This window comes from Talpa occidentalis, unplaced genomic scaffold (assembly GCF_014898055.3).
Source record: "Talpa occidentalis isolate TD23 unplaced genomic scaffold, MPIMG_talOcc4v2.1 talOcc4.8, whole genome shotgun sequence".
Taxonomy (NCBI): Eukaryota; Metazoa; Chordata; class Mammalia; order Eulipotyphla; family Talpidae; genus Talpa; species Talpa occidentalis.
The window spans coordinates 25367982-25395470 of NW_023605194.1; the positions used below are offsets into that span (position 1 = coordinate 25367982).

At 41.4% G+C, this 27489-nt stretch overlaps 1 protein-coding gene across 6 annotated transcripts in view; it reads right to left on the bottom strand.

Annotated features, from left to right (window-relative positions):
* PLCE1 (phospholipase C epsilon 1) overlaps positions 1-27489 on the bottom strand; it is a 241650-nt gene that overhangs the window by 157468 nt on the left and 56693 nt on the right. Inside the window, exon 1 of one of the 6 annotated variants that reach the window (XM_037497201.2) lies at positions 8540-8849. The exons of the other annotated variants lie outside the window; for them this stretch is intronic. Coding sequence (XP_037353098.1) covers positions 8540-8647 — 108 coding nt within the window. The 5' untranslated portion in view covers positions 8648-8849. Of the gene's footprint in view, positions 1-8539; positions 8850-27489 lie in introns of those variants that run through there. 6 annotated transcript variants of the gene reach the window in all.

Below are 27489 nucleotides of genomic sequence, written 5' to 3' on the forward strand. Positions count from 1 at the left end.
AAGCTGTCTGTTCTGTTCTTTCTTCCCTCTGGACAGTCCCTGCAATGACTGGAGCTTTCAGTACTTTCTGTCCAGGTGGTAGGACCTGGGTGGTGGGAGTGCAGCTGATGGTGACAGGCTGGAGGAGTCGGCCAGAGAGTTGGGAGGGATTTTTGGCCCTACTCCTTCCAGTAATTAACTGTGTGACTTTGGATAGGTCACGTAAACTCTGGAGACTGTCCTGTCTTCATTTGAGACACGAAGAGACCTAGCAATGGGCAAAAACCAGGAAAACACACAATGCACCCAGGAGGATAAACAGAAAATACACTGCTCCCTTCACGAATTAATCAAAGAAATGCAAACTATAGGAATATAAGACATCATTTTTATGCTTATTAAAATAAAAAATTAACAACAATGTTGCTTGTGTTTTGCATTTCTGGGAGACTTGGCAAATTAGTACAGCTCCTTGCAACTGGAAGACACTTTCTATTGTGTCTCAACAAAGAGTAGGACATAAACTTGGGTGTGAAACTGCATCTCTGTAACTCACTAATTGCAAAGCTCAATCTTTTTGAGACTGCTTTTTTACATTAGAGGAAAAATGAAAAGTGGGGATGATGATAATAACACCTCCTTGAAGGGTTATTGTGAGGTACAGAAATAATGCAGATAATAGATGTAGCCTAGTGCTTGGCACATAACAGATGCTTGTACTGTTGTGAAGAGGAAGTTGAAGATGCTGCTGCTGCCCTATCTGCCAGATTGTAATGCTGCTGGAAAAAACTCTTTCCCCTCTCCTTTCTTGGAATGCTTGTCAGAATCTGTCTTCTCAGCAGGCAGAGCAGACTGCTCAGGTGCGGACCCGCTTCCTAAGGCATTCTGATGCATGGATCCACGGGTTCCCAGGCAATGCCAAGTACATCCCCCACACAAACATCTACTGCACACATGTATAACCACAGGTCAGATGCCAGTCTGCCCTGCCTGCCTGGCACTCACTCAGCCTGCAAACAGCCTTCTATCGCCAGGGCCAGTCCCCTGCAAGTGTCTGCATGCAGAATAGGGACTGACATCTGTTCGCTGCACCCCAATGTTTGCCAGTATCTCCCTCCAAGCAAAAACCCCTCCCAATTGCTTAAGCTCTCTGACACATGTCTGCTGTCACCATCACTCTGGCTATGTCCCAGCCACAGCCACCATATTTACCAAGTAACTTACTCTACCCTGGGGAGGCCCTCATCATTTGTTTTCAAACACCCATTTACTCCGAGGAGCATTTTTCTCTTCTTCCTCACATTTGTCCTGTGACTCATGTCTTGTTTTTTGGTAATTCAAACCCAACTTTGACTTGAATTGTCACGGAGTCTTTATCTACTCAATATCAAAGATGTTTCTTCTCAAATGTTTCTTTGAATTCTTTCTCAATACCAGGTTCTGTTTCTGTTCCCATTTTGCAACCTAATAAGGTCTGAAATCTGTTTTCAGTAGTTACTTGATTTTTTTTTCTTTTCTCAGCCTTAAAAATAATTTCAGAGCTGTTGAGCAGAATAACTGAAAGGAAGCCATTGAGTCCTCACTTCATTCATGAAAAACTGAGGCCCTGAGGGTGAGCTTTGTGGTGGTTGGGCAGTGGAGAGGTACCCAGGAGCAAGGTCACAGGTGACGGACTCTTAGGAAGGGCTTCCTACCTCTCAGCCTGTCACATGCTAACCCAGTTTTCTGTGGTGTGGCTTCTTACAGACAATCGCTGTACTTCCCCGTGGAGAGATATGAGGCTCCTGGCAGTTTAGCAGAAATAGCTGCCCCCAGGTGTCCCAAATCCGTCATGGACTTGTTCCTCTTTCTCACCTCTGGCCTTTGGCAAATGCTGCTTCCTCTTCCTGGTACTCTGACCAAGTCACATTCATTTTCTAGGTGCTTTCTCCAGGAAGGGCACCTGACCCTCCAATTCTAGGGAGGGAGCCCCGCACATGTCCCCTGGCTGTGCTTTTTACACCCTCAGCAGGTGTTCCATACTGGTTTTGCAATGGATCATTATCTATTTGCATCCATATTCCAACTGGTCTGCATGCCACACAGGGACAGAGCAGACACAGTTAACTTAGGGATGCTGCTAAACACAACTGCATAAGAACAGCCCCACAACAGAGAATTATCCAGCCAAAACATCACCACTGCTAACATGAGAAACCCTGCTCTAGCATAATGGTTTTCTTGCTTATCTTTCTCACATGACTACCTTATTCATATTTGTATTCTCAGGACAACGTCTGGGACATTCTAGGTGTTCAAAAAAATACTCGCTGAGCAACGGGATGAACTTCACTCCAGTTTCCATTTCTCATTACTCCAACTTGCTTTGACCCTGACTAATTACTTGTACTGGCTTCTCAGTCTCATTTAGCCCAAATTCGATTCTGACTCTGACTAGGTCCTCCTAGTCTACTCCCGCTCTATACACTGCAGGCCATGGGTGATGAAGAATGAGGACTACCTGTAGCTAAGCAGAGAATACTAGCTTACTGGATGACAAGATCAAACAGGATTAGACGCAGTCAAGACCATGAGAAAGGGAAGGAAACCTGGACCAGCTGGGAGCAGGGTCGGACCTCAAGGCAACGGGGCAGCTGGGCAGTGCAGTCAGGGGCTCAAAAGCTGTTCAGTTTCAAACCCTCCACATGCCTTTATTTAATCAAAGGACTGTGAGTGTCTGTTCCCAAGGCTGCAGGAAACTTCTGCTCCTTAAAGCAGCACTACATGATGCACACTTTCTTGAGTCACTGCCCATTTGTCTCTTTATGCTTTTGCTCTGGAGGTCACATGCAGACATATAAGTTTATTTTACATGGTTGGAAGGGGTTGGGTAATTCTCAGCAATTTCAAGAACGAAATGTTCACAAAGACTTTCAAGACTGTGATGTAATACGGTTGGGGAATTTAAAATCGCTGCTATGTCTTCCTATTTGATTTATTATATTTCATGTCTTACTTATATATTCTAATTTATGTTCCAATAATGTAGCACAGAGATGGAGCCACAATTGTACCAGACAGTGACAATTTTAGGGAGTGGCTGGGTTTCTGAAGCTGGAAATTAGTTGCTTTTACCAATAGTGCCACAATTTCATCCTTGAATTCCTTTGGCACTCTTGGATGAGAGCCAACCTGTCACTGTAATTTAGCCACATCCAGTTTGTCAGTTAGGTCTAGAACATTCTGTTCATTTATGACTACTGGATCTAGTACCTCTGACTATTTTTTTTTTTTTATAGAGGCATGCTTTATTTATTTGTTTGCTGGTTTCTTTGTTTGTTTTGTTTATACATGCACTGGGTACAGTCAGAAGCGCGGAGGGCGAGAGAATTCACCAGAGCCAGAGCGGGGAGCAGAGCAGGCAGAAGGACCGAAGTACACTGCTGAGGGGAGCAGCGGGCGCAGGAGAGGTCTGCGCGCCATGTTAGCAGCCGGGGATGAACCGGCGCCGCAGAGGCGCGCAGCTTCGCAACCCAGCGCTCAACCGCTGCGCCACCGGGAGGCCCTGGATCTAGTACCTCTGCTTCCAAAAATGATTTGAGAGCAATATCCTTTTTAATAAATTACTCTGCCTGCTGCCTCCTTTTCATAGATCCAACGGCATGCTCTAAGCCTCTCCAAAGGTTTGACTAGGTCTTTAGCTGGCTCCTTCACCTGATTACTTTAAAGGCTCTTATTTTTGCTTTTATGTCTATTCTGTATAAGAATACTCCTTAAATTATGTGTGGATCATTTCTGTGGTTTCCCTATTTTTCTGAGTGAATTAACTTTCCATGTTTTCCAAAGATATCTCTTTGTCGCGGATCTGTCTTTGGTCTGAGCATCTGTAAACAGTGATTATCATCCCAACCTTCAGGGGGATGATCACAACCCAAGTCCTCAGCATGCAGAGGGCTAGGCCTGATGCAGAGGCACAAAGTAAGTTTTTAAGCAAACATTTATTCCTATTGTTTTGGCCAAGGAAGGTGGAGTAGGAAAAGGAAGCAGATTCTTCTTAAACCCACCACTCAAAATGGCTTTTTGAATCCTGTTATACTTTTTGTTTCCTCAAGGGTAATGTTTCTTTAAAAAATTAGTTGGCAAGATTTCTGAGGTTTATTGACAATTTTTTCATAGTTACTGCTTATGTTTTTCTTAATTCTCCTGTTATGTATATATTACCTTGGTTTTCTGGTCCTGCACCAGACTGTTCATCTTAAACCTATTAGGGTCATTAAATTACAGTGGTCACACACAGATACTCCCTGCACCTTCTATGATGCTTCTCTTCCTCTTCTGCAAAATCATTAGCACGGGAAATGATCATTTGTTCTAATTCACCCCAGGGAGGTAATCTGCCAATCTACAAGCGAGCAAACACCCTCATTATTACTAATTGGCCTGATATTTTAGCATGGCCAGTCCCATTGCAGTTTCCAGCTCAATCGCATTATCTTTGTCAGGTGACCCATAACCCTTTTCTACTGCCATATTTTCATTGACTACAGGCTAATTTCCACCCACTGAGCATTTCCTGATGGCATTTTTATACTGAAGTTCCTTAGATTTCTCTACTATTCTGAAATCTGTTTCATGATCTTGGTTTTTTTTTCACCCTCCGCTGACAACTGTCTCACGAGATTGTTTTATTCCTGAGAAACTCAATAGCTCTGTCTCTGTACTCACTAAGACCCTCAATTTCTACCTGTTTTTTTGGAGCTTTGTACTACTGCTATATAACGGACGGTGGCCATATTTAAAAAAAATGAGTTGTCGATCAGCAATGAGCACAAAAAGACTCTGATCTTCAGCTTTTTTTTCAGCTCACCAAATTAGCCTGCTTTGCTCCCAGGTGGTGGTACTGGGCTTGTGGAGAGCTGGGTATGTTACCCCTAGCATTTCCTACCTCTGTTGCCATTCTTCTCACCAGATGGTCTTTACCCAATTAGTGCCAGTGTGCAATTCCCTCTGCCAGTGGTTGCAACAAGGGCATCACTGTTCTGGAAAGCTCAAGGCTTTCCTGTGTCCTGCACCTGCCTAGGTTTGCAGACCTTGCCACATTTCTTTCCTCATGGGTGCGATTTGCTGACCCCACTGGATTCCTAAGCTGGGCTGACTCACATGGAGAAATTACTGAACACACACCACCTCTGGCAAAGCCCCACAACTCACACATTCACCTGCTGCTTCTCCATCCCTGTATTGTAGCTGAGAATGTGGAAATTACTAGAATGACATGTGGAAGCAGTGTGAATTCAACCGGCATCTTGTCATCACGTGTGTCAGAGAGTGAAAAGAATGTTAGTAAACAGAGGCATTTTTCCCTTTTTGTTTTTGCAGCAAAAACTCCTTTGGGAAGTGACAGGAGTGGGTGCCAAATATGCATGCTCTCTGTGAATGGTACAGTGCTGACTGTTGAAGTTACAGCTCCTGCCTCTGAACAGCAAACTCCTTGAGGGCAAGAACTATGTTTTACTCTCCTGAGTATTCCCTATAGTCCTAACATTACGACTTGCACTCTGTGTTTTATTCAACAAAGCATGAACTGGAAGAAATCCATCCATTCAACCAGTCATTTAGTAAGACCCTAACTTTCTACCTTTCCCTTCTCAATCCCCATGCTAGGCCATCCCTTCCTTTCCCAGGAATACCTACTGTACATGAAACTTCATATGAGCAGGGACCATGCTTGTCCAACTCACTGCTGTATTTCAGGGCCTGGCAGTGTCTGGCACTTAAGGACCCCAGTGAACATTTATTGAGCCAACAAATCAATGACAGCAAATCTGTTTCCAACTCGGGTTGGTACCACAGAAAATACTTTGCTCAGTACCAAAGTGGGAGCCAAGTTCATTTGTGCCCAGCAGATCCATGGATGTCACTTGTCAGAAGCCAGCCTAGGTGTGCTGACACTTTTGGGGAAGCAGAGGTGAGAGGGCAGAGTCAGGGTCATTTTTCTAGCATGTATGCACATAATTAGGGTAAATGTTCAAAATTACAACTTATAAAAGATTTTTAATGGGGTCTGTACTTACTTGCGTGGATGGCATCATTTCAGATGTAATCTAGGACAGAACTTATACTGCACCAACTGTAAGGCCATGCTGGTCACTCAGCGAGTGCATATGCTAAGCCATCATTATTCACACAGATACCTTCCCCATCACTACTTCTTTACTCCAGTTCAGAGTGTAGATATGAGTTATTTGCTGCTGCAATTTTCTCCCAGTGGGTTATCATGAGTATTAATTTCAGTAGAAGTTGTTCTGAAAACTGGATGCAGAAGAAGGAGGCATTCGGTTTTAAACAATGTTATTTGAAGTGTGGTCCTTTGCTAGAAATGCAAATTCCAGGGCCCAATTCCTGTGTTCTAGAATCAGAATCTCTGGGGTAGAGCCCAGAAGCTGTGCTTTAACTGATTCTGCCAATGTCACTTTTGCATACTAAACTTTGAGAAGCACAGTTCTTAGGTACTGCTTATTCTTTTTCAAAATTCTCAGTCATTGCCTACATGAGAATATACTGGAATCCATGGAGGAGGTTTTTCATTATTTACCTTCTTATACTGTTTGAATTTTTCCCAACCACTACATGTCTTATTATTTCAATAGAAAAAAAAACAACAAACAAGTCAATGGGAACTTTATCAGGAGCTCATTAAGAAGGGTATTACAGCAACTGTTTCTGGTGTAAGTTGAATTGTTCCTCAACTATTTACCTGGACAATTTCCCTTCTTTCCAGGCGAGGAGGAAAAAGATAGATGCGGTAATATGTTGAGTTAGATTTTGTTTAGATCTTCTAAAAATATTAGAGGACTGAGGACATCCCTTAACAGATACCAGTATGGCAATGAATAAAATTGGGACAAGGCCAGGATTTGCCATTTCCACACTATCCAGCATGCTTTTTTAATGTAAGCTCAATTATGGAAAGTATTTATAACAAAACTTGTCTAGCTTCTTCAATAATCAAAGGAGAATGGACACGGCATAAATAGGAGTGTGTATGTGTTAACCCTGTGAATGATTTTCTTTGCCCAAAGAATACAGCTGCTCTTACACCATTTCAAATTGAGCCTCAAAAGCCTGCCTTATTATTAGCCATTCCACTAAAAAGAAAACAGAGAGGCCATAATTCTAGATCTCAGTGATACAAAACACAAGAGGCTCTATTGCCAAAGGAAAAGCACAGAACTACGTGAAATAAAAGGGCTCATCAAACAAAAAACAGCAAGAACTGGATGCAGACTTCCTCTCACCCAACCAAAGTTGCAGGGTCAGATCCTACAACATTTAACTTTTAATAAAAGGTTTTCAGTAAATAGGAGAAATCAAGAGAGCCTCACCTACCCCTCTGCCACACAGCACGGGCATTCCCTCTTACCAAGGCTCCCCACGCCTCACCACATATTCCCCTTCCTCACTTTGACACCCCACCATTTTCCTAAGAAAAAATGAGCTTGTGACAAGAAGCTGAGACAATTTCCCATGTTATTTTCTTAGTGTTGTTGTCCACCTCCTAGGACTGTAGAAGTAATGAACACGGAAGTAAAAATTTTAACCCTAATACACATAAAACATCAAATATTCTTGAAAAGGGTTATAGAAATTTGCAGATATAATTGTGTAAACCACTTTAAGAGTAGTCTTCATAGCTTGAATTCCTTAAACATAGTACTTTGCAATGAAGTTAGCCAAATACAGAGAAACAAAACAGTTTTCAAGTTTTATTCTGGGTTATTTTTAACTGCAGATTTTTTTTTTTTAAAGAAAAGGAACAGAATTTGGAATTGAGTTGGTGGAGAGCAGAAAACTACTCTTTCAAAGATCTATTCTGGTCCTATTCTTATCACAGGTCTAACTTGCTTTTAATGTTTGTGAATAAAAAGCTTAACTACACAGATAAACTATATTAGCTTTCCCATAAATTACGGGCATTTACACTAAAAATTTTATTTAATGAAATCTATTTGAAGCATCAACCAGGGACGCAATCAAACCAGTTTGCATTGAACTGCTCAGTATAGTTTTTTCCCTCTTAAAAATTAGGTACACTTAAGGATATTCCTTACCAGTACAATATTCACAAAAATCAAAAGATAACAAAAGGAAACAACAAATCAAGTGTACAAAAAAGATCAGCTTATTCAAAAGGTAGCATTCTGAAGAGCATCATGAATATAGTGAAGTTTTCATGAAACAAGATGTTGATACTTAAAACACAGGTCATTACAAAAAGAGGGAAAACGACATCTAACAACCCATGAGGATTCTTTTCAAAATCTTGTACAGTAAAAATGCAAAGAAGCAATCTCATGACTGTGATTTCAAAGAAAGAAAAATTCACCTTTCTGTAATTATTTGGGGGTACAAACATTTTAGAAACTTTCTAAACAAGGAAAGGAACTTCCCTGAGCCTCTCCGTGAAATGTCTCAGAGGAATTGTGTCTTGGCTAACTGCACAGCAGTGAGAGTAAACGGAACGGTCCCCAGGATTCATGCATTAAGAACATCAGGGCACTTGCACACTGGGAATGCTTACCTGGTCTTCTTTAAGCCTCCAGCATCCGCATCCATCCTTTAATAAGGTAAATTGGGTACCGCAGAGAGAAGGAAGAGCGAACCACCCCCTAAGGCAGGCTGAGAGCATGTGAAGCCACAGCTGACAGCCTGCTTCCCTCTCCTGAGGCTCTCTGCCTAAGAGGCTGCACAGAAACCAAACTCGGTGCCAAGTCTTAATCCCTTAGCAGAGTCTCACATGGAGCTGCCTCACCTCTTCCATTCCCGCAAAGCCGCTTCCTGCTGCACTTCCTTCTGAACCATTAATCACCGCCATGACCCACTGAGTGGAGCCCAAGCTCAAACTGTACTGAAAAGTCCTGCAACACACAGGGTGATGAGTGTTTACATTAGCTGAAATGAATGATGTAATATCCAGAATCAGGGGAGGGCCCCCATCCAGAGTCAGGGCGTTGTAAGAACCACTGTGAAATACAACTTTTCCAGATGAAAAAAAATTCACCCTTTGGGTTTTATTAATCTGGCCTCTGTAAATTTAGGGTGATTTGGGTTGTTTTTTGGTCTCATCAAGAGGACCACATGCTTTCCAAATAGAAACTCCGAGAACTTCTCAATTACCCGTAGTTTTAGTTTGGGTGGGGGGAAAGGAAATGGAACCCAAAGTGCACTCAGGCACAAACAAGTTGGTATCAAGGGGTAGTAGGTGGGGGCCACAATCCAGGGATGTAGGCATTTGCTCTCCTGCCAGATACCAGATCCCACCAAAGATGCAAACACCTTCACAGTAAGGGAAACAGTCAAGACAAGCAATGTTTGAGTCCAAAGTCTTTTTTCTTCCTATAACTTGTGATGAAAGAGGAAGCACAGAGTGATCTCACACCCATCCTGATGGACTGCTATTGATGACTTCAGGATTTCATGGCCCCTACCTGGAGTGGGATGGGAAGACCAGGAAGCCATGGTGCTGCTGAATGAGAGCAAACTAGAAGTGGGGAATGGTTTTTCAGAAGCACTTACTGGGGAAAGAGACCAGGTAAGGATTCACAACTGATCAGAGGTTAGCTTGACACTAATGGGGATACCAGAGGTAGACTGTTTATTTGGGATATGTTACTGGTCATCCTATGAAAAATTTAAAAATATTCAGGGCATCCCAGGCATTGTGCTGAGCCCTTTACACACACACCTCTGTTAACCCTCACAATGACCCTGATAGATGCTATTCTTGTCTGTTCTACCAATGAAGAAAGAAACCAAAGCTCAGAGAGGTTAAGGGGTGATAAGCTGCTAGGTATGGGACCAGGTTTGTCTGGGGTATGCTCTTTAACTTGCAGTCTGTTGCTCCTGCCAGCTTTATCAGCTACACACCCATATCACCATCAGCATGCTCCTCACTCTGCAAAGTGACCAAATGTTACTACACCAAGGTGTGGGAAACATGTACTTGTAACTCCCCAAGTATATATTCTAAATCTCAGCTACCGCTGCCTACGAGCACCAGGCCCTCAAGATCCTGGCTTGTTTATAAGGCTGTGGGAAGGTCAAACCTCCACATGGAGGGGCAAGAATCAAATGCCATATAAAAAGAGTTCTGGCCTGGCACAGCTCTGCAGTGTCCAGTCATGTGACCTTAGCCAATCCACTTCCCTTGTGGATCTCAGCAAATTTAGGAGGTCGGACCTCGATGAGCTCTAGGGCTTCAGGGCTCCTCCTACTGCATCTGATTGCAAATGACATGACTTCTGGGTGTGTTATTTAAACACAACACCAGAATTTATGCATCCAAATAAGAATTCACTCCAATATCATCACCGTTACCACTGCTACTTCCATTTGTTGTGTACTGTGCAATTGACACAGTACTTAGGACATTCATTACATGGTTATTTTCTCTTGTCCTTATAAATATCCCCCAGGAGGCAGTTTATTATGCCTACTCCACAGCTGTGGAAATGGAGACTCAGGGGGAATGAATGATTTGTGTAAGGTCGCCACATGGCTGGAAAAGGGGTTGGGTCAGATCTGGTCAATTCCGGAGCCTGCATATACCTGTCTACACACACTGCCCACTGTTTCAATGGCACCCTTGTTGCTTAGAGCAATTCTGGAATGGCTTTTTGGAAACTTCCTTCAGATCCTGTACGTTGCATTTAATAGATCTGTATATTCAATACACAGATTCAAAATATCTGCTCCATTCTGGGCAGAGGGTATAGACATAGAGTCCTGCCTCCCAAAGGCTCCTCCCTCCTCTGCGGGAGAAATGCAGGACTGAAGCAGGTTAGTAGGCTACATGGGAGGTGTGTTACAAAGTGTTACAACAGAGGCACCAAGGATGAGGAGGGTTTGGGCAAGTGAGAAATTATTTCAGAATTATCCAAATTACTGCTAATATGCTCAGTGGTGATAAATATCCATCCTTAGAGGGTGGATATAACTTTGGCTCAAGGGAAGTCCAACAGAGCCAAGTCTGGGGAGTTAAGTGGGTCATCAAGCTGGGCAATACCATTTTTGGTCACAAGCTAGGTGTGGCTATAAAATAGTGAGAAGGATTTTCCTGTGTGGCCCAGACCAGCTCTGAACACAATTCCTAAAGGGCAGTTTCAAGAATGTTTCCAGCAATGATACCATCTCCAGATAAAAGGCAGCGCCACCCAAAGCGATTCCACGAGACAAGGCTTCCCTGAGCACAGCACTTGAACATCCCAGATACAAAAGCCTGCAGGATCATTTGCTGTGAGCAAACTGTTGGCAGATGTAGATCAGCTTGCTTGTTGTTCTACCACCCCCGCCCCCAACTCCCTGGTACCTGGGATGGTGCTTGGCAGAGAGGGAGGGTCCTATTTGTTTGATGACTCAATGAGAGATACTTTTGAAATATGAAAGTTATGGATTATTTGGTCTAAAAACTGTCCTATTATTTGGTCACACTTAGACATCAGAAAATTGATGGTGATTCCCAGTTGAGCTCTATGACCAAATCAATACTATACTTTCCCAGTCTGTCTACCAGAAGACCTTGGGCAGTCAGCCCAGCTGTAACTGGCTGTGACAGTTTCCCATCCTGCTCCTGCTCATGGCTGTTCTCGCATTTGGTGCAAGAGAAGTGAGCAAAGGCACTAAAGTTGCCACCAAGAAGGATTTGCCCGAGACTTGAAGCCCAATGGGCTGACAGGTTCCTTGCGTACTACCAGCTCTGGAAATCAGACCACCACTGAGAAATGCTTCTACAGGGTCATCAGGGGTGAGAAAGGCACCTCAATGGACATGTAAAGCACTCCCACAGCCCAGCTGGTCTCCAAACAGACCTACATCTGAGGGAACCTGAACTGCTCCAGCCACCATCCCCCAACCTCAGTTCACCCATACACAGTCAAAAAAAAATGGGGGTTGACACCTCTGAGACTCCATAGAATTCCCCAAATCAATAGAACCAACTGGAGTTCAGAAGAGATTTCAGGGTAGTCAGAAAGAAGAAAGGTTTCTCCAGTCTTCTGTAGTCACCAATTTCACAGTCCATCCTTGCTTTTATTCTTGGTTTCTATTTGTTAGTGGTTGGCTTTCTAGTGACCCACATCTCTGTCTAAGGCCTATCTGCTACTAGGAATTCCAGGAGCAAAGGCATTCTTAGGTTCTAATGTGACCCCCAGGGCCTGTTTGTCCACCACTGGTGAAGAAAGGCAGTGGTCTCTCACCAGCTGTGAGATCTTGCCAAGCTATGTAACTTTCCTTTATCTTTCAGACCCAAACACACATTGTTGAATGAGAAAATAAAGTACTCGGGAAAGGGTGAGGCCCAGAGTGTATCCTTACTCCATATTGTGAAGAAACAGCCAGAAGACAGAGGTGGCTGACAGTGAGGAAGAGGACCCATGCATTTCTTCACCGATTTACTATTTCATTCTCATAGATGATTTGTGACCTGCTTAATGCCACTAAAATTTTCGGTGTCATTTCTACATTAAATACATAAAATCAAACAACAACAATATCCAGGGCTAAGAAGGACTGAGACCTGAGATGTCTGAGGGAAGCCACTATCACCGACCACTGCATTTAGCTCTGAGCTTCTTGGCAAAGGGAGTAATGAGAGAAACATACTGAGGGGTATTACAGATGTTGTCCTACCAGAAAAAATGTAAGGGTTCAAGCTGAGAGACACACTCTTTCTTGGCTTCAAGTTTCCACAGGAATTTATAAACTGGGATATACAGGCACTGGGAAACATAAAGGACCATGCCTTCCTGAGACTTGCATTAAAGATACAGAGGCATCTTTCCCAAGACCAGGACCTTAAGTCTTCCCCATAAAAGCCCAAGGCTCATGTTAAACTGTAGTTGGAGGGAGGCGTTTATGGTTTCACAGAATGTCGGCACTGGAAGGGACTTAGTCCATGGCCCTTGGTTTTATAGAAATAGAAAAAGCAGCCGGGGAGCTGAAGGGACAGCTGGCTGGGGACCCAGACTCAGCTTCCAGTGCACTGCCCCCAGCCCCCATGCATCTTATCCCTCATTTCTTCCATCAACAAAAAGAAGCTTCTCTTCGTCTTTTTCCCTGTGGGAAATAACAAAGCAGCCATTTTCACACTGTGGGAATTCCTTTTCTTTAAGTTTGGTTAAAAATAAACTTGAAGGGCCTCCCCGGTGGCGCAGCGGTTGAGCGCTGGGTTGTGAAGCTGCCTGCAGCCTCTGCAGCCGGTTCGATCCCCGGCTGCTCCCCGGCCACCAGAGGAGGGTCCCACATGGTGAGCAGACCTCTCCGGCCGCCCGCTGCTCCCCTCAGCAGTGTACTTCGGTCCTTCTGCCTGCTCTGCTCCCTGCTCTGGCTCTGGTGAATTCTCTCACCCTCCCACGCTTCTGACTGTACCCAGTGCATGTATAAACCAAACAAACAAACAAATAATAAATAAATAAATAAATAAGACATGCCTCTAGAAAATTAAAAATAAATAAATAAATAAACTTGAAAATGTTGAAGTTTTCAAAGTCTAGGCTGGAGTCTGCAGCACAAAGCTGCTCTCAGTGCTGAGATGCACTTCTTACCCAAGGTCCAGATTTAAAAGGTTGTGCTTTAGCAGCTAACATTCTTAGAAGATTTCTAAGTGGCCCATGGTGTGCTAAGTGCCCTATGATAGCCTCATTTAATCCTTCCAGCAACACCACGAAGGAGTTTCTATTATTAAACTAGGAATTGAATCTTACAGGTTGGCTTCAGAGCCCAAGGCCTTTGGGGTTTGAAGTTACTCTCAGGAACTTTGCAGAATGAGTCCTTAGTGGGAGTTATAAAGTTTGGTTACAGTTTAAGCAACAAAATTTCTGAGGCCAACACTTGTCAAATTATGATTGATTATCCTGAGGTTCTAGGTGATTCTCTGGAAAGATAAAATTGGAATAATTCTTTAATTGTGGTGTGCTGAGGACAGTATCAAAACAAGGCCCCAAAGTGAATCCACGTGCCATAAAAACATAACAGGGAAAATCACTAGTCAATCATAGGAAACTGTGGTTTGCTATCATGGGCTAGAGAAAAGTGGGGGCTACAGAGCTGGGTGGTTGGGTGAATAGGCTGTACATTTCCCAGACCTGGGTGTGGTTTCTGGCTCTGTCATATGCTAGGGTGTGACCCTGAGCAAATGGCTTAGCTTCATTGGGCCCCAACTGTCTCTTTAGCTTCATTGGGCCCCAGCAGTACCTTCTTTATAGAGTTATGGGCATTATATGAGGTAACATCAGTGACTTTGTTTAGAAAAGTGGCAGGCACACATTGTGGGGAAAATAAAAGTTTGCTAATGACAGCAAACATGAGTTTTAAAGCAGATATACAAATACAGATTAATGGTTGACATCAGTAATACAAGGGTCCATAATATAAATCCAACGTGGCTAAATGTTTGAGGCAGTTTTGCATTTTCTGTGTACAACCTGATTTTATTTTACCTATGGGTTCACCTAAATTCCTAGAAACACCCTTTATTGGCAACAGGTAATATCCAAGACTCTTGACCAAGAAGGAAAACTCTAATTCTGTTTTTCCTTCTTACTAGGAACTTGGATAATAATAATCTTGGATAGTAACAATCAGAGAGAAATGTGAAGAAGTATGTTCAGTCTATCTATTTCTTCTAAAATCTTCTTTTTTCCTCTTTTAATAAAATAGCTATGAAGCTTTTTTATCTATTTTTTTTTTAGCAAACAGAATAAGTGGTTAAAATGTATAGTCCTTGATCAAGTCAAATCATCGGAAAACCACATACATAACGTACCAAGATTTTTACTTCACACAAAATTTTTTTTTTTTTTATAGAGGCATGCTTTATTTATTTGTTTGCTGGTTTGTTTGTTTGTTTTGTTTATACATGCACTGGGTACAGTCAGAAGCGCGGGAGGGTGAGAGAATTCACCAGAGCCAGAGCGGGGAGCAGAGCAGGCAGAAGAACCGAAGCACACTGCTGAGGGGAGCAGCGGGCGGCAGGAGAGGTCTGCTCGCCATGTGGGACCCTCCTCCGGTGGCCGGGGAGCAGCCGGGGATCGAACCGGCGCCGCAGAAGCCGCGGGCAGCTTCACAACCCAGCGCTCAACCGCTGCGCCACCGGGGAGGCCCAAAATTTTTTTTAATGAATTTGCACCTATGTCATTGGTTTTCAGTGCACAAGTTTTGCACCACTGTTGTTAAATTTACTCCTAAATATTTTATTCTTTTTGATGACAATGTAAATGGAATTTTTGCCTTCATTTCACATTGGTATTGCTCATAGCTAGTGTAAAGAAATACAATTCAGATGTATAAGATTACACCTCCATAGTCAGACTTCTAGGGTTTGTTATTTGCCTCTATCTTGCTTTTTGTTTTGTTTTTCTCTGTTTTACATATAAGTAGAGCTATCTAGTATTTGTCTTTCTCCTTCTGACTTATCTCACTCAGCATAATCTCTTCCAGTTTCAATCACGTTGTGACAAATTCTATTGTGTATACGTATCACATCTTCCTAATCCTCTCATCTGTCCTTGGGCACTTAGGTTAATTCCATAACTTGGCTCTCGTAAATAGTGCTGCTTATATCTTTTTGAATTGATGTTTTTGCATTCTTCAGGTAGATATCTAGGTATGGAATTGCTGGGTTGCATGGTAGATCCATTTTAATATTTTGAGAAATCTCCATATTATTTCCCATAGGGGCTGGGCTAGTTTACATTCCCACCAACAGTATACGAGGGTTCCTTTTTCTCTATATCCTTGCCCACACTTGCTGTCTCTGGTCTTTTTGATGTGGGCCATTCTCACAAGTTTGAGTTGGTATCTCATTGTGGTTTTGATCTGCATTTCCCTGGTGATAAGCTATAATGTGCATTTTTCCATGTGCCTGCTGACCATCTATATGTCTTCTTTGAAGACATGTCTATTTAGCTACTTTGTTTATTTTTTGATTACATTATTTGTTTTCTTTTTGTTGAGCTATATGACCTCTTTGTAGACCTTGGATATCAACCCCTTGTCAGATGCATGATGTACAAAATATATGGTTAATTTTTGTGTATTGATCATATACCTAACCAGAGACTTTTATTGATGGATATTATAAATTGTATTTTTTTTCATTCAAAAAATACATTATGATGCCTATTATATGTCAGACTCTGGTGCTGGGTTTGTGTAGATAATGAAGATTATAATAGATATGGTGTTCAAGTCGATTAATGTCAAGTAGAAAAAATAGGTTCAGCTAAGACACAATTCCCATTCTGAGGTACTAGGTGGTGTAATAAGACAGGAAAAACAAATAAGAAGTATAAAGATGGAAACAGAAGAAATGTACCCAACTACATTTGGCAACTTGGTTGTAATAATTTAAATTTCTACCTAATTACAGAAATAAATCCCAGATGAGAAAAAAGCGAAGCACTTAAAACTTCTTGAAGAGAATATCTTTTCAATCATAGGATAGAGGATTACTTAATAAATTAGAAGCAGAAGTCATATAAAGGAAAATGCTAATTGACCTTAAAATCTAAAATTTTTATATAATACATGATACTGTAGATAAAAGATAAGATATGAACTGGAAGAATGTATTTGCAACATACATAACAAGCAAAGGAATAATCTGAATATACATGGGCCCAGAATGGGAAATAGGATGTCCTAGAGAGAAGGCAGGAGAAGAAAAATATAAAGGCCAGCAGATCCAGGCAGTGGAAAGGACAGGTGATTGATGGCAAGAAACACCCACATTATAGAGAAAACATTGGTCCAGAAAATAAAGTTTAAAATCTGAGGAGCTGTTTCTCTGGGAGTCCAGAGAAGTACAGGCCTTCCTTGTCTACTCACTGCACAAATATTTATGCATTGGAATATTTTACCCAGTCCCTGGCCTAATACTATATGCAGTCTCCTGTTAGAAACAGACTCACAAAATAATCCGTAGTGACTGATCTTGACTACAGGCAGAGGTATAGTGGCCTGGGAAGGTTTCCCTGAGACTGAAGTTAACCATCAGATACAAAGAGACTGGTTGGTAGAAGAGTGTGTCCTAGTCAGAGAGATCAGCATGTACAAAGACCCTGAGGCAGTGAGGAGTTTGAGTCTGTGGTGTGGTGCAGAATCTAAAGAAACCTCTATGAAAAAGCGCTGTGATGAGGGGTCAAGGGGAAGGTACCTATGTCTTCCTTAAGGTCCAAAGAACAGAGAACTCACCCAGGGTGAAGGTCCAAGGGTATAAAATTGAAAGATACCTTAAAGGAATAACCAATGCTAGCAGGAAAAGGAATAACAGAAGTATTAACTGGTCTATAAACAGTTTATACCCTGATATTTCCTTTCATTGAAGTAAAATCAATTATCAACTTGACACTGTAAAACAAGTCAGTAGGTTGAGCTGCAGAGGACACAGAGGAAAAGGAACATTGGAGGCTTTGCCTACAAATGGGAAGGTTTCTTACATACTGACTTTTGGAGAAACTTAGAATCAGGAGACAGCAAAATGGATCATGTCAGCGGCAGCTTTAAAAAAAAAACCAAGTAGCATCCTTCTTGGATGCAACCTAAGCTGGTTACACACAAAACATTCAGTAATCACAAATTCCAGTTGGCTTGGTATATTGGCTCTGCTGTAGAGAACAGAAGATAATATTTTTTACACCTGCAATTTTCATAATGGAAACCGACATCTTCTTGGGATCAAACCAAGAGAAATAAATATAACTGAAAGCTTTCCTTTAATATCATATCAAGGCCAGGTTCCAGGAAGCACATTCACATTTTCTCATTTTAAACAATGCTCTGGGCTAGAGTTCACTGGTAAAAGAGCATGTGACCTCAGATTTGCTCCAATGGCTTTCTCTTAATGTCATGATGAAAATACCCGTTTGACTTGAGTGGCATTTGCCTATTTGCCCTCAAGTCCAAGTGCAGCCCCTTGAGAGAAAAAGCAACTTGGGACTAATTTTTTTTTTCAGATTTTTTTTAAATGTCCACCAATGCAGAAATATTAAAACTCTGTCCATATGTGGGAAAGTGAGTTGGAGTAACATTGGAGAGGGTGTAGCATATACAACCGTAGGCTTGGGTCTACCTCTTTCCAGATTTGTTACTTTGTCCAATTTATCAACTTTCTGAAATCCAATTGCTAAGAATAAATTGAAGATAAAAGTCCACCTCCCAGAGGTTTTATAAAAGTAAGACCCGGTAATGTGTGTTAAGCACAAAGAACAGCAAGCACTCAATTGTAGTTATTGTTTATGTTTTAAGTGATTTTCATAACTATCAAGGCAAATAGTGCTTCTCAAGGTCATATTTCATGTTTCCTAAGGGGGTAATTTGCATGGAAAACTACAAGAATAATGGCTTAAAAACATGTAACTTTTCTTGCTAGGACCAAAACTACCTTTAAAATCGGGGGTTTAGATGCTGAGAACAAAGTTATCACAGTTTCCACTCCCTGTTCATTTTCACATGAGAATTATGAGTTTAAATACTGAAAGTCATTATAATATTTAGCAAAAAGTTTAAAGAGCTTGGAAATAATTTTTTCAGATTTAGAAAAATCATTGGATTGCTTATACCATATATAGTGCAACATCCTCATCAGGGATCGACGCAGTATTCTACAATCTCAAAGCAACTGAATATTAACATTAAATGTAATTAATAAAGATTAAATAATTAATATAACTACCTTCATGCCAGTTCAAGACAGATTTACCATCAAATGAACTTACTGTGATTTTAAGAAAAATGTTCATTTTTTAGGGATTTTTACTTTCAAAATGAAATTCCTGTCCCCAGGCATTTTACTTTTATGTATTTTTCTTGCAGAAATAAAATCTCATAGTGCACAAAGATGTTAAAAAATGTTTACTATAATCATTTTTATTCGCAAAGAGTTAGACCAGCCTAAGTGGCTGCCAATAGGAAGATGGATTAGGACAGGCTAGGAAATCAACACTATAGAATACTACGCATCCATTACAAGGAATAGGGCTCTCTGGCTCTCAACCTTGGCACTGTTGACATCAGGAACTGGATTAATCTTTGTTGTGGGGGCCATCCTGTGCATAGTAGGATATTTGCAACACTCGTGACCTCTACCTAGTAGATTCCAGTAGCTCCCAGCCCCACAATCTAGTTGTAACAATAAAGATGTCTAGTCATTTGCCAACTGTCAGCTGAGAGACAAAATTAGTTCTTTAGATGAGAACCAATGTTCTAGAGACAATCATATATGTGAGTATTCCTAATACACTAATAAATGAAGAAAATAAAATGCAGAATGAAACTGCATGGCCTCAATTTTATTTAAATGGAGGGATATAGTTGCATATGTACAGCAATATGTCTAGAAAACTATATTACAAACTCTTAAGGTACAACTTGAGAAGCTGGGGTGGCCATAGGTGGCAGACTTTCCTTTTCTACTTTATCCATTTACAAACTGTTACAATTGATAAATTTTTATTCAGAAATGCAGTTTTTGAAAAGCAGTCACGATACACAATTTGACAGTAAATATAAAGGTTTAAAACCAGGACTAAAAGACTTGGACAAGAAAAGGACATGTGGTGGGGACAGGGAAAAGCCCCCACTTGAGATGGGTGTCTGGCAGGGCTCAGAAAAGAACTGTGATTGCCAGCAGCTCCTTTCAGTATTCCGGCCTTGCATGAGACTAAAACCATTACTGACCATCTGACTACAGAGAAGCAATCCTCTAGCTGCACACTGAACTTCTCATGAGGCCTTTTTTTTTTTTTTTTTTGTAGGCAGAAATGAAAGGAATCTTGCCTGAAAAGCAAGAGCTTAAAGATTCAGTTCTGTTTCCACCTACTGGTAGGAAAAAAGACAACAAGGCAAAGTTCAGAACAGGCAGCACAAGCCTCCAACAATTCTCCTTGACCTTCTCTCATCCTCATAAAGACCTCTGTCCTCTGAACACCTACTGCAATGAACCAAAGTCTTAGAAATCACCTGACAGTAATATAAACTTACTGATCAAATCAACCACTGTACAGTTTTTATAGCATCTGTATTTATGTTGGGCTGAGCGCTTCTCAAGAAAATACAAAGTATTTCTTCATTAACTTCCTATGAACACTCTCTGATAAGGGCATCCCCAGGGGCCATTCTATTTATTTAGCTCTGTTATGAGGTTCTCCAGGAAGGCAGCATAACATGAAGATAAACAGACACATCTGTGGTCAGAAGGAGCTGGATTTGAATCATAGACTACTTGCATTTGAATCATAGACTACCTCAAGCAAGTCACTAATCTCTCCAAGTTGCTGCTTCCTCTCCTGTAAAATGGGAGCCCTAGTGTTACCACCTATAAAGCTGTAGTTAGGATTAAATGACCTCATGTATTCAGTATAATACTTGACTCATAGGAAATAAATGCTAGCTATTTTTTTATTTGATAATTTCATTGACTTCCACCCATTTCCCATATGGAAAACTGAGGCAAGGTGTGACTGATGCTTGAGAGGAAGGGAATGCAAAACAGTGGGACACTTTCTGAATGTTACTACCTCATCCAGGTCATGATGCAGGCCTCCTCAGAATTACTGCTTTTCCCATTTTACTCAGGAAGAGGATATGATCTGTTGTCATAACAGAAATTCTGGCGTGTTTGTCTCATGACATGCATGTTTCCACTCATCTGATCCAAATATATTCCCTTCGCTCAAATGGAGGTAGACTCAGTTTGAGACAGACACCAATACCAATGCTTTCACCCTGTGGCACTTTTATTGTAAAAAACAGAATGCCAGCAGTTTAGTCACTAGAAAAGTCATTCCGTCTTCCAAGATGAATGATTCTCCAAATCCACACTTATGGAATGGTCAACTAATTTTACACCAATTTTGCTTTTGTCAGCACGAACACAGATACATTTGTACAAAATGAAAATTGCACTAGCCTAACATCTAAAAAATGATTTACTAAAATCATTTAACCAAAAATATCAAATAACCAAAAAAAAAAAGGATGTATCTGGTGATTGCATTGTGCTGGGGAAGGGGAGGGTGAAAGGTGAGGCACATAACTGGCCTAAAAGAGGGACAAACCCATCTGGAGTAGTGGGCATGTACCCTAAAATAGCCATTCTGTAAAGGTACAAAGAAAAAGTGCTACAGAGTGGAGAAGAGGGACTGGTCCTGATGGTGGATGTGGCAGTTCAGGAAAGAGCTCACAGGAAAGATGATTCTTGAGCCAGTTATTGAAAATAAGGATTAAATGTCAGAAGGCAAAGAGGAAGAAGGCACAATGGTGAGATCCAGAAAGGCCCAGGGGCTTGAAATCCTATTGTCTTTATGGAAAAGATGTTGTTCAGGCATAAGTTGTCTATTGGATAAGAGAGAAAGGGAGCTTATTAATATAGCAGTTGCAATAGGCATTACAGAAATTATTCCTCAAACATCAATACCAAGTTCTGGAAAATGAATCAGTACAAAATTGAAATAGGAAATAGCCATTAACATCAGTAACCAGACTAATGTCACCTTTAAAAGCAAATGGATTTAGACATCAGTTAAAAGGACTTTGGTGTATCTCTACGGAATTTATATCCCAGAAGAACAGTACCATACTGTTTTTGAACAATTATATTAATGCAGTGATAAATGAATGTTTATAATTCTCACTCAATAAAATCACTCATAATATATTCCCACTGAGAGACAAAAGTCACCAGGTTGACCAAAACCCAGGACAAACAGATTTCACATTGCATGCCAACTTTAATCCACTGGTAGAAGTGTTTTGGATGTTTCATTATGAAGGATTTTTAGGTCATGCTTGGATTTGCCAAAACAAAGTGTTCTGATAATTAGTAATGCCTGCCCTGGTGCCGTACACATGTACCCAGCATTGCCATCCCTGACTTGAAGCATGAAAGAAAGCTACAGGGAAGGAGAAACTAAACCATTCAATTGGCTGCTGTTTACTGAGTAGTAAAAACCCCTCCCCACTTCCCTTACACTGTCTCATATCGATTCTCCTCTTGTCTCTTCACTCCCCTGTCTGGAATATCTCCTTTCCAACTTCTACATATCCCTCAAAGTCCAATTCTGGGGCTATTTTCCATGAAGCTATTCCTGATTTTCAGCCTCACTGAGCTCTTTATGACTTTAGACATATGAGTTATACATTTATAAGCCAGTCTGGGATTCAGAACATATTTACTCATAGAAAAGGTAATATAAATGCTGATTAGTATCCTAAGCTAGTCTATAAAAATATAAGTAATGACATAAAAATGTATTTATTAGGATGCTTATTTAAAGATAAACTGTGATGAGTTGCTTGGGGTTTAAACACCAAGAAAATGTCCAGAGTTTGGAGGAGGCAGGAAGCTGGATGTGGAAGGATAAAGACGGGAGCTAGGAGAGCTGGATGCTCCCAGGGGGTGGGGATAGTGGGAAGGGAGAACTTTTGGTGGCACCTGGCAGAATAGACTTTGCAGCTGGAGGATTCCAAGTTGTTCTGAGGAGAAGGTGATGTCAACTCTCTCCTCAACTAGACTCCTAATTGCTCACCAATGCTTCCATGTGAGGACTTGATGCTTTGGGGGAGAGCTCTAAGAGGAGGATGACCTGAGGACACCCAGTGTCATTCACAGACCCTCTCCCATGCCATTACATAAATAAATGGAAACAGAAAACTCTTACTACAATTCCAGGAGTTAAATGTAACCAAAGGATAACATCATTGTTGCTTAAGACAAAAACTGGTTTATTTGGAAATTAGTGGAGATTTTGGAATAAAGATATTGATGGAGGCATTCTGAGCAGTGTCTAAGTTTTAACCTGCCTAGATCAGAAATTCAAATACCTACAGGAGTCAAGCAGATAAATTAAATGGGTAATCTGGGCAAAGAGGTGGAAATAGTGCAGGGGAAAGACAAGGTGCTGTCTAAGAACATTCCAGTTCTAATTTAGGTTTAAATAATAATGATAATACCCCAACATTCAAGGAATATCACATATTGACTTCAGTGACTTGTCTCATGCCTATTTTATAGATGAAGAAGGAAGAGATTCAGTGTCTGTGTAACATGAGACAGAGTATGAGGAGTAAAATCCAGGCAGAAAGATTGTCCCACCCTAAATCACACCCTGGGCTATGGCTCTCTTAATCTTAACACTGTCCAGGTATTTTTCAGCTCCTCAGTGAAGTAAAAAGGGTGAAAGAGAAAAGAAGCAGAAATAGGAAGATGAAAGTTTCTATAAAGGACAGGGGAGAGAGTACAAATATAACCAACAGAGAGGAGAGCAATGAGGTAGCGAAGAAAGAGGAAGACTTTCTGTTATAACCAGACAAGGGCTGAAAGAGGGAAGCAGGTTTAAGATGCATACATATGCTCAGAAAGTCTGATGAGCAGGAATGGAAGGCAGATGAGCAGGAAGAATTGTGTTGAATACCTGTTCCCAGAAGAGCCAGCAGCCAGGCTTAAGTGATGCCACCAGCTCAGAGAAATATATCCTGAGCCAGGAAAGCTGTGGGGTGTGAGAGGAGCAGAAAAACAGGATGTGAGTACCTACAATGCCTTCATTCCTTGGTCTCAGCATGGTGTTGCCCAAGTTAAACATTCTTGTTTTGGAAGCAGAAGTGCTTGTTTCACAGAATTGACAGGTAAACCCAATATCAAGGCTTGGATTCCAGCTCCAGTACTTACTAGCTATCTGATCATGAGCATCATCAGGGATGCTTAGCCTCCCTGAACTTCACTTGCTCACCTCAGAAATGCCTCTTTCCAGATTTGTTGGCAAGATTAAATGTGTTAATGGGTGAAAAGAGTCCAGCACAGTGCCTGGCACATGGCATGGACAAAGTTGCTGTCAGGATGAAAGAATTAACACCAACAGTACTATAAGGAAGGTTTTATAGAGGAGGGACCCCAAAATGGGTAGGATTTGAAAAAAAATGAGAAAGGGAATTGAGGGTGAGGTGGTAGAGGTAATGGGAATTGGTGAGAGAGTGCTTCAAGGCATAGAAGCACCAATGAACCCAGATCTGTTCTCTGTGGGAACCAGGGTGGAGGTATATCCAATTAAAGGGTCAACTGTCAGGGCATTGAATTATGGAAGACTAGAAATATCTTGAGAACAATGACCTAGTAGTTGGCAATTAGAGTTAGATTGAGATAAAGGGAAGAAGAAGCAGAGACTTCCAGGCACTAGGAGAGAGAATACAGTGGCCTGTTGTGGGGTCAGTATTCCTAGTGAGTAAAGGAAAGCCCGATTTTTCTCTTTAGGATGAAGCTGTTAACAGGGGGTTATGGGTTTAGAGGAGGACTATCAGACCTTGGGACACTTCTACAGTGATGTCCTTCACATATTTGTTCAACATTTACTTGTTGGAGCAAGGACAAATACTGATGCTCTATTAGTAAGAAAATGCACACCTCACTCAAAAATGCATATTCACTTATAAAGAACAATTGATTACAGTCACCCCTCCCCAAGCCATACATCTCTAGTGTTTTAAAATTTAGATAATAGGTCATTATTATGCCACATGTTTTTCAGTTTCAAGATTTATTGGTACAAATGTATAGATTAATGTTTTGTATTTTTCTTGAAAACAACCTGTTATGATGGGGGAAAAACATGGACTTTGTAGTCACAGGGACTTGGACTGAATTAATAGCATAGGTCATGACAGTGCAAGTTATTAGTGACTCTGAGTTACTGTCTCCTTAAATGTAGAGAGGGGATGTTTGCAAAAAATTCCTTTCCTCTGGTCACCATTCATCATCTATTAAATGTCCCCTATTTGCCAAGCTCGTTACTAAGCATTGGAGCAAGGCAAGGGTATAGTGAGAAAAAGATAAATAAATCACCACCCTATCCATGTGAGTTCACAGTTTAATAGAGGAAGACAGACATGTAAATAAATTAATGCAGTCGAGTAGTACTGGGGCTGTGAGACTTTATACCAGCGTGGTTAGCTGTGACAGTCAGACTATCTGGCTTCAAAATCTGGCTCCATCAATTATTAGGTAGGCGATCTAATGCAACTTTACTTAACTACTCTGTACTATAGGGATAATAGATTTGAGGTGAAGATTTAATTAGTTAGAACATGCAACTTCTCAGTGCCTGGCACACAGTAAGCACTCCATGCGTGGGGCATGATGGGAGCAGAAGGGGACGTGGTCAATTGTTTTTGGTGAGGAGTCTGAAGAGAGACTTCGTGGAGATGGTGTCACTCCAGTTTAATTCTTCAGAAGATTTGGCAGTGGTTAGGTGAACAAGAACTGAAAGGGGATTACAGGCTAAGGAAGTCACACTAGCAAAAGACAGCTTGGGAAGGCCCAGAGTTCCTGCAGTCTATACAGACTGCAGGGGAAGGAGGGAGGCAGGAGGAGGAAGCCTGATGGACAAGGATATTGTGTGCCACCATAAGGGTTTGACCCCTAGTCTATGCGCAGTGCTTAGGAATCCATACTGGGTAACTTCTCTGTGTGTGCTCCACTTCCCTCTCCTACCTCCCTAAATCCCACTCTTGTCCCTTCTTCACCAAGCTTCATGCCCAAACTTGTATGTCACCAGAGGGGTTCATTTTGTCATTTCTCTCCAGTGGTATGTGGCAGTCCATGGCTAGAAGTGGAGAAGGCAGTAGCCAGACTGATTACAGTTGGGGTCTGCAAAGGGTTGCACAGGTGTAATAGAAAGACAAGGGGCCCAGGGTGTTGAAATCACACACAACCATGGGAGCAGCAGCACTAAATCATGAGGGGGAGCAGCCAACAGATGCTGTCCTTGGTCCTGAACTAGCAATGCATGCCAGGGCATTGTCATTTTACTATCAAGTGGGTTGGTGCATGGTCCCCTGCTCCTCCATCCCACCATACAACACTCACGGTGTTAAAAAATTATGCATCCAGATCCACATCACTGTGAATGTGTTAATGTGGAGCCAACACTCTGATACCATCATTTGCTGAGAGATACAGTTCCAATATTTAAGGAATTAATTTAACAAATACATACATACATCTATATACATATATATATACATTTTCCATATGCCATACATTGTATTGAGCAGAATAGATAGAGCAGTTAAAAAATACAGAGAAAGTATGTATTTTGACCACCCCTAAGTTTGCATTCGCTACACATAGACCTTTTACTATTGTTCTCCTTCTCCTTGGGAAGCCATTGTTCTGTAGATGATCTTAGCTTCTCAGCCAGCCGGAATACTACCTCTTTTGGAAGAGAGAGCAAATGGAAAGCTAGAAAAAGCAACAGTAGTCTTCAGCAGGCTAGAGAATGAAGAAAAGTGAAAATCAATATGCTAATATTTATGTCATATTGATCTTTAGAAAGTCCTCCCTAAGCAAAGAGGGAGGCCACCTCATTGACTCTATTAGCTGATTGTGGAAACTTTCCCCAAATAACTGGAAACCAACAATACCATCGCACATTCCCGCTCTCTTCAATCAGTCAATGGTTCAATTCCTTCAGGAGGGCATTATTTGATCCTAGTATTTTTGGCAGGGTGACAATTTCTACTTAATTTTGAAAAATTTTAATTAAAGGTCTTCTTTTAGTTTCTAGAGGCTGAACAAAATGCTGGTAATACAGAGATAACTAAGGACAAACTCTTTCATCAGAGATTTCATAATTTAATATTTTCAGACAAAAATGATGCAATAAGTTCTATGTTTCTCCCTAACTAAGGTACACAAAAAATGAGGCATAGAGAGATGAATTATTTTTTGGTATCATGAGCCAGAATTGGCAATAGGAATCAAAAAGTCATGTTTCTTACCTAGGAAGAAATAAAGAAAGCAACAGTACTAGCTTTTACACATAGGGAATTAGGCCAGAGAAGGCTGGACATAAGTCTGGGTCTAGGACTAGAAAACAGGGTTTAAGTTTTCCCTAGTGGTAGGTGTCAGTGGCAAGTCTTGGCTCCAGAGCCAGTAGGTCAAAAGGAGAGAAACGAATACATAGCTATCACCTACCCAATGCAATCCAAGATTCTGGGACCAGATAAATGGATAGTGGAAGCCAAGACAACTAGGTCTCAATGATCAGGCCAGACAAGGGTCCAGAACCCAGGACAGGTAGAGGCAGAGCTCAGTGAGCAGTGAGTGGGAAATACAAACATAGGGAGTGACAGGAAGAGACAAGCTAGTGCAAGGCTTGAGAACAGATAGTTTCCCAAAGGAATGCTGAGTGAGAATCGGAGGCCAGGACTACATGTGGGAGTCAAATGCCCTTGAGAATAGAACAAGGTCATATATTAAAAAAACAGTTGCAGAACAAACCATCAAAAGTCTAACCTCTCACCCCATTATTGCTCATGGCTCTACTGAGAAAGGTAAAGAAACAGCAGAGAAATGGCTGGGTTATTCTCTTTCCTATTACACAAAGGCTCTAAATGCATCTCCACCTTGAACAAGCATTGCCAAGTAAAGAGCAAATAATATGACTCAAGTTCTGTGCTCAGAGATTTTGTGGAATTTGTTTA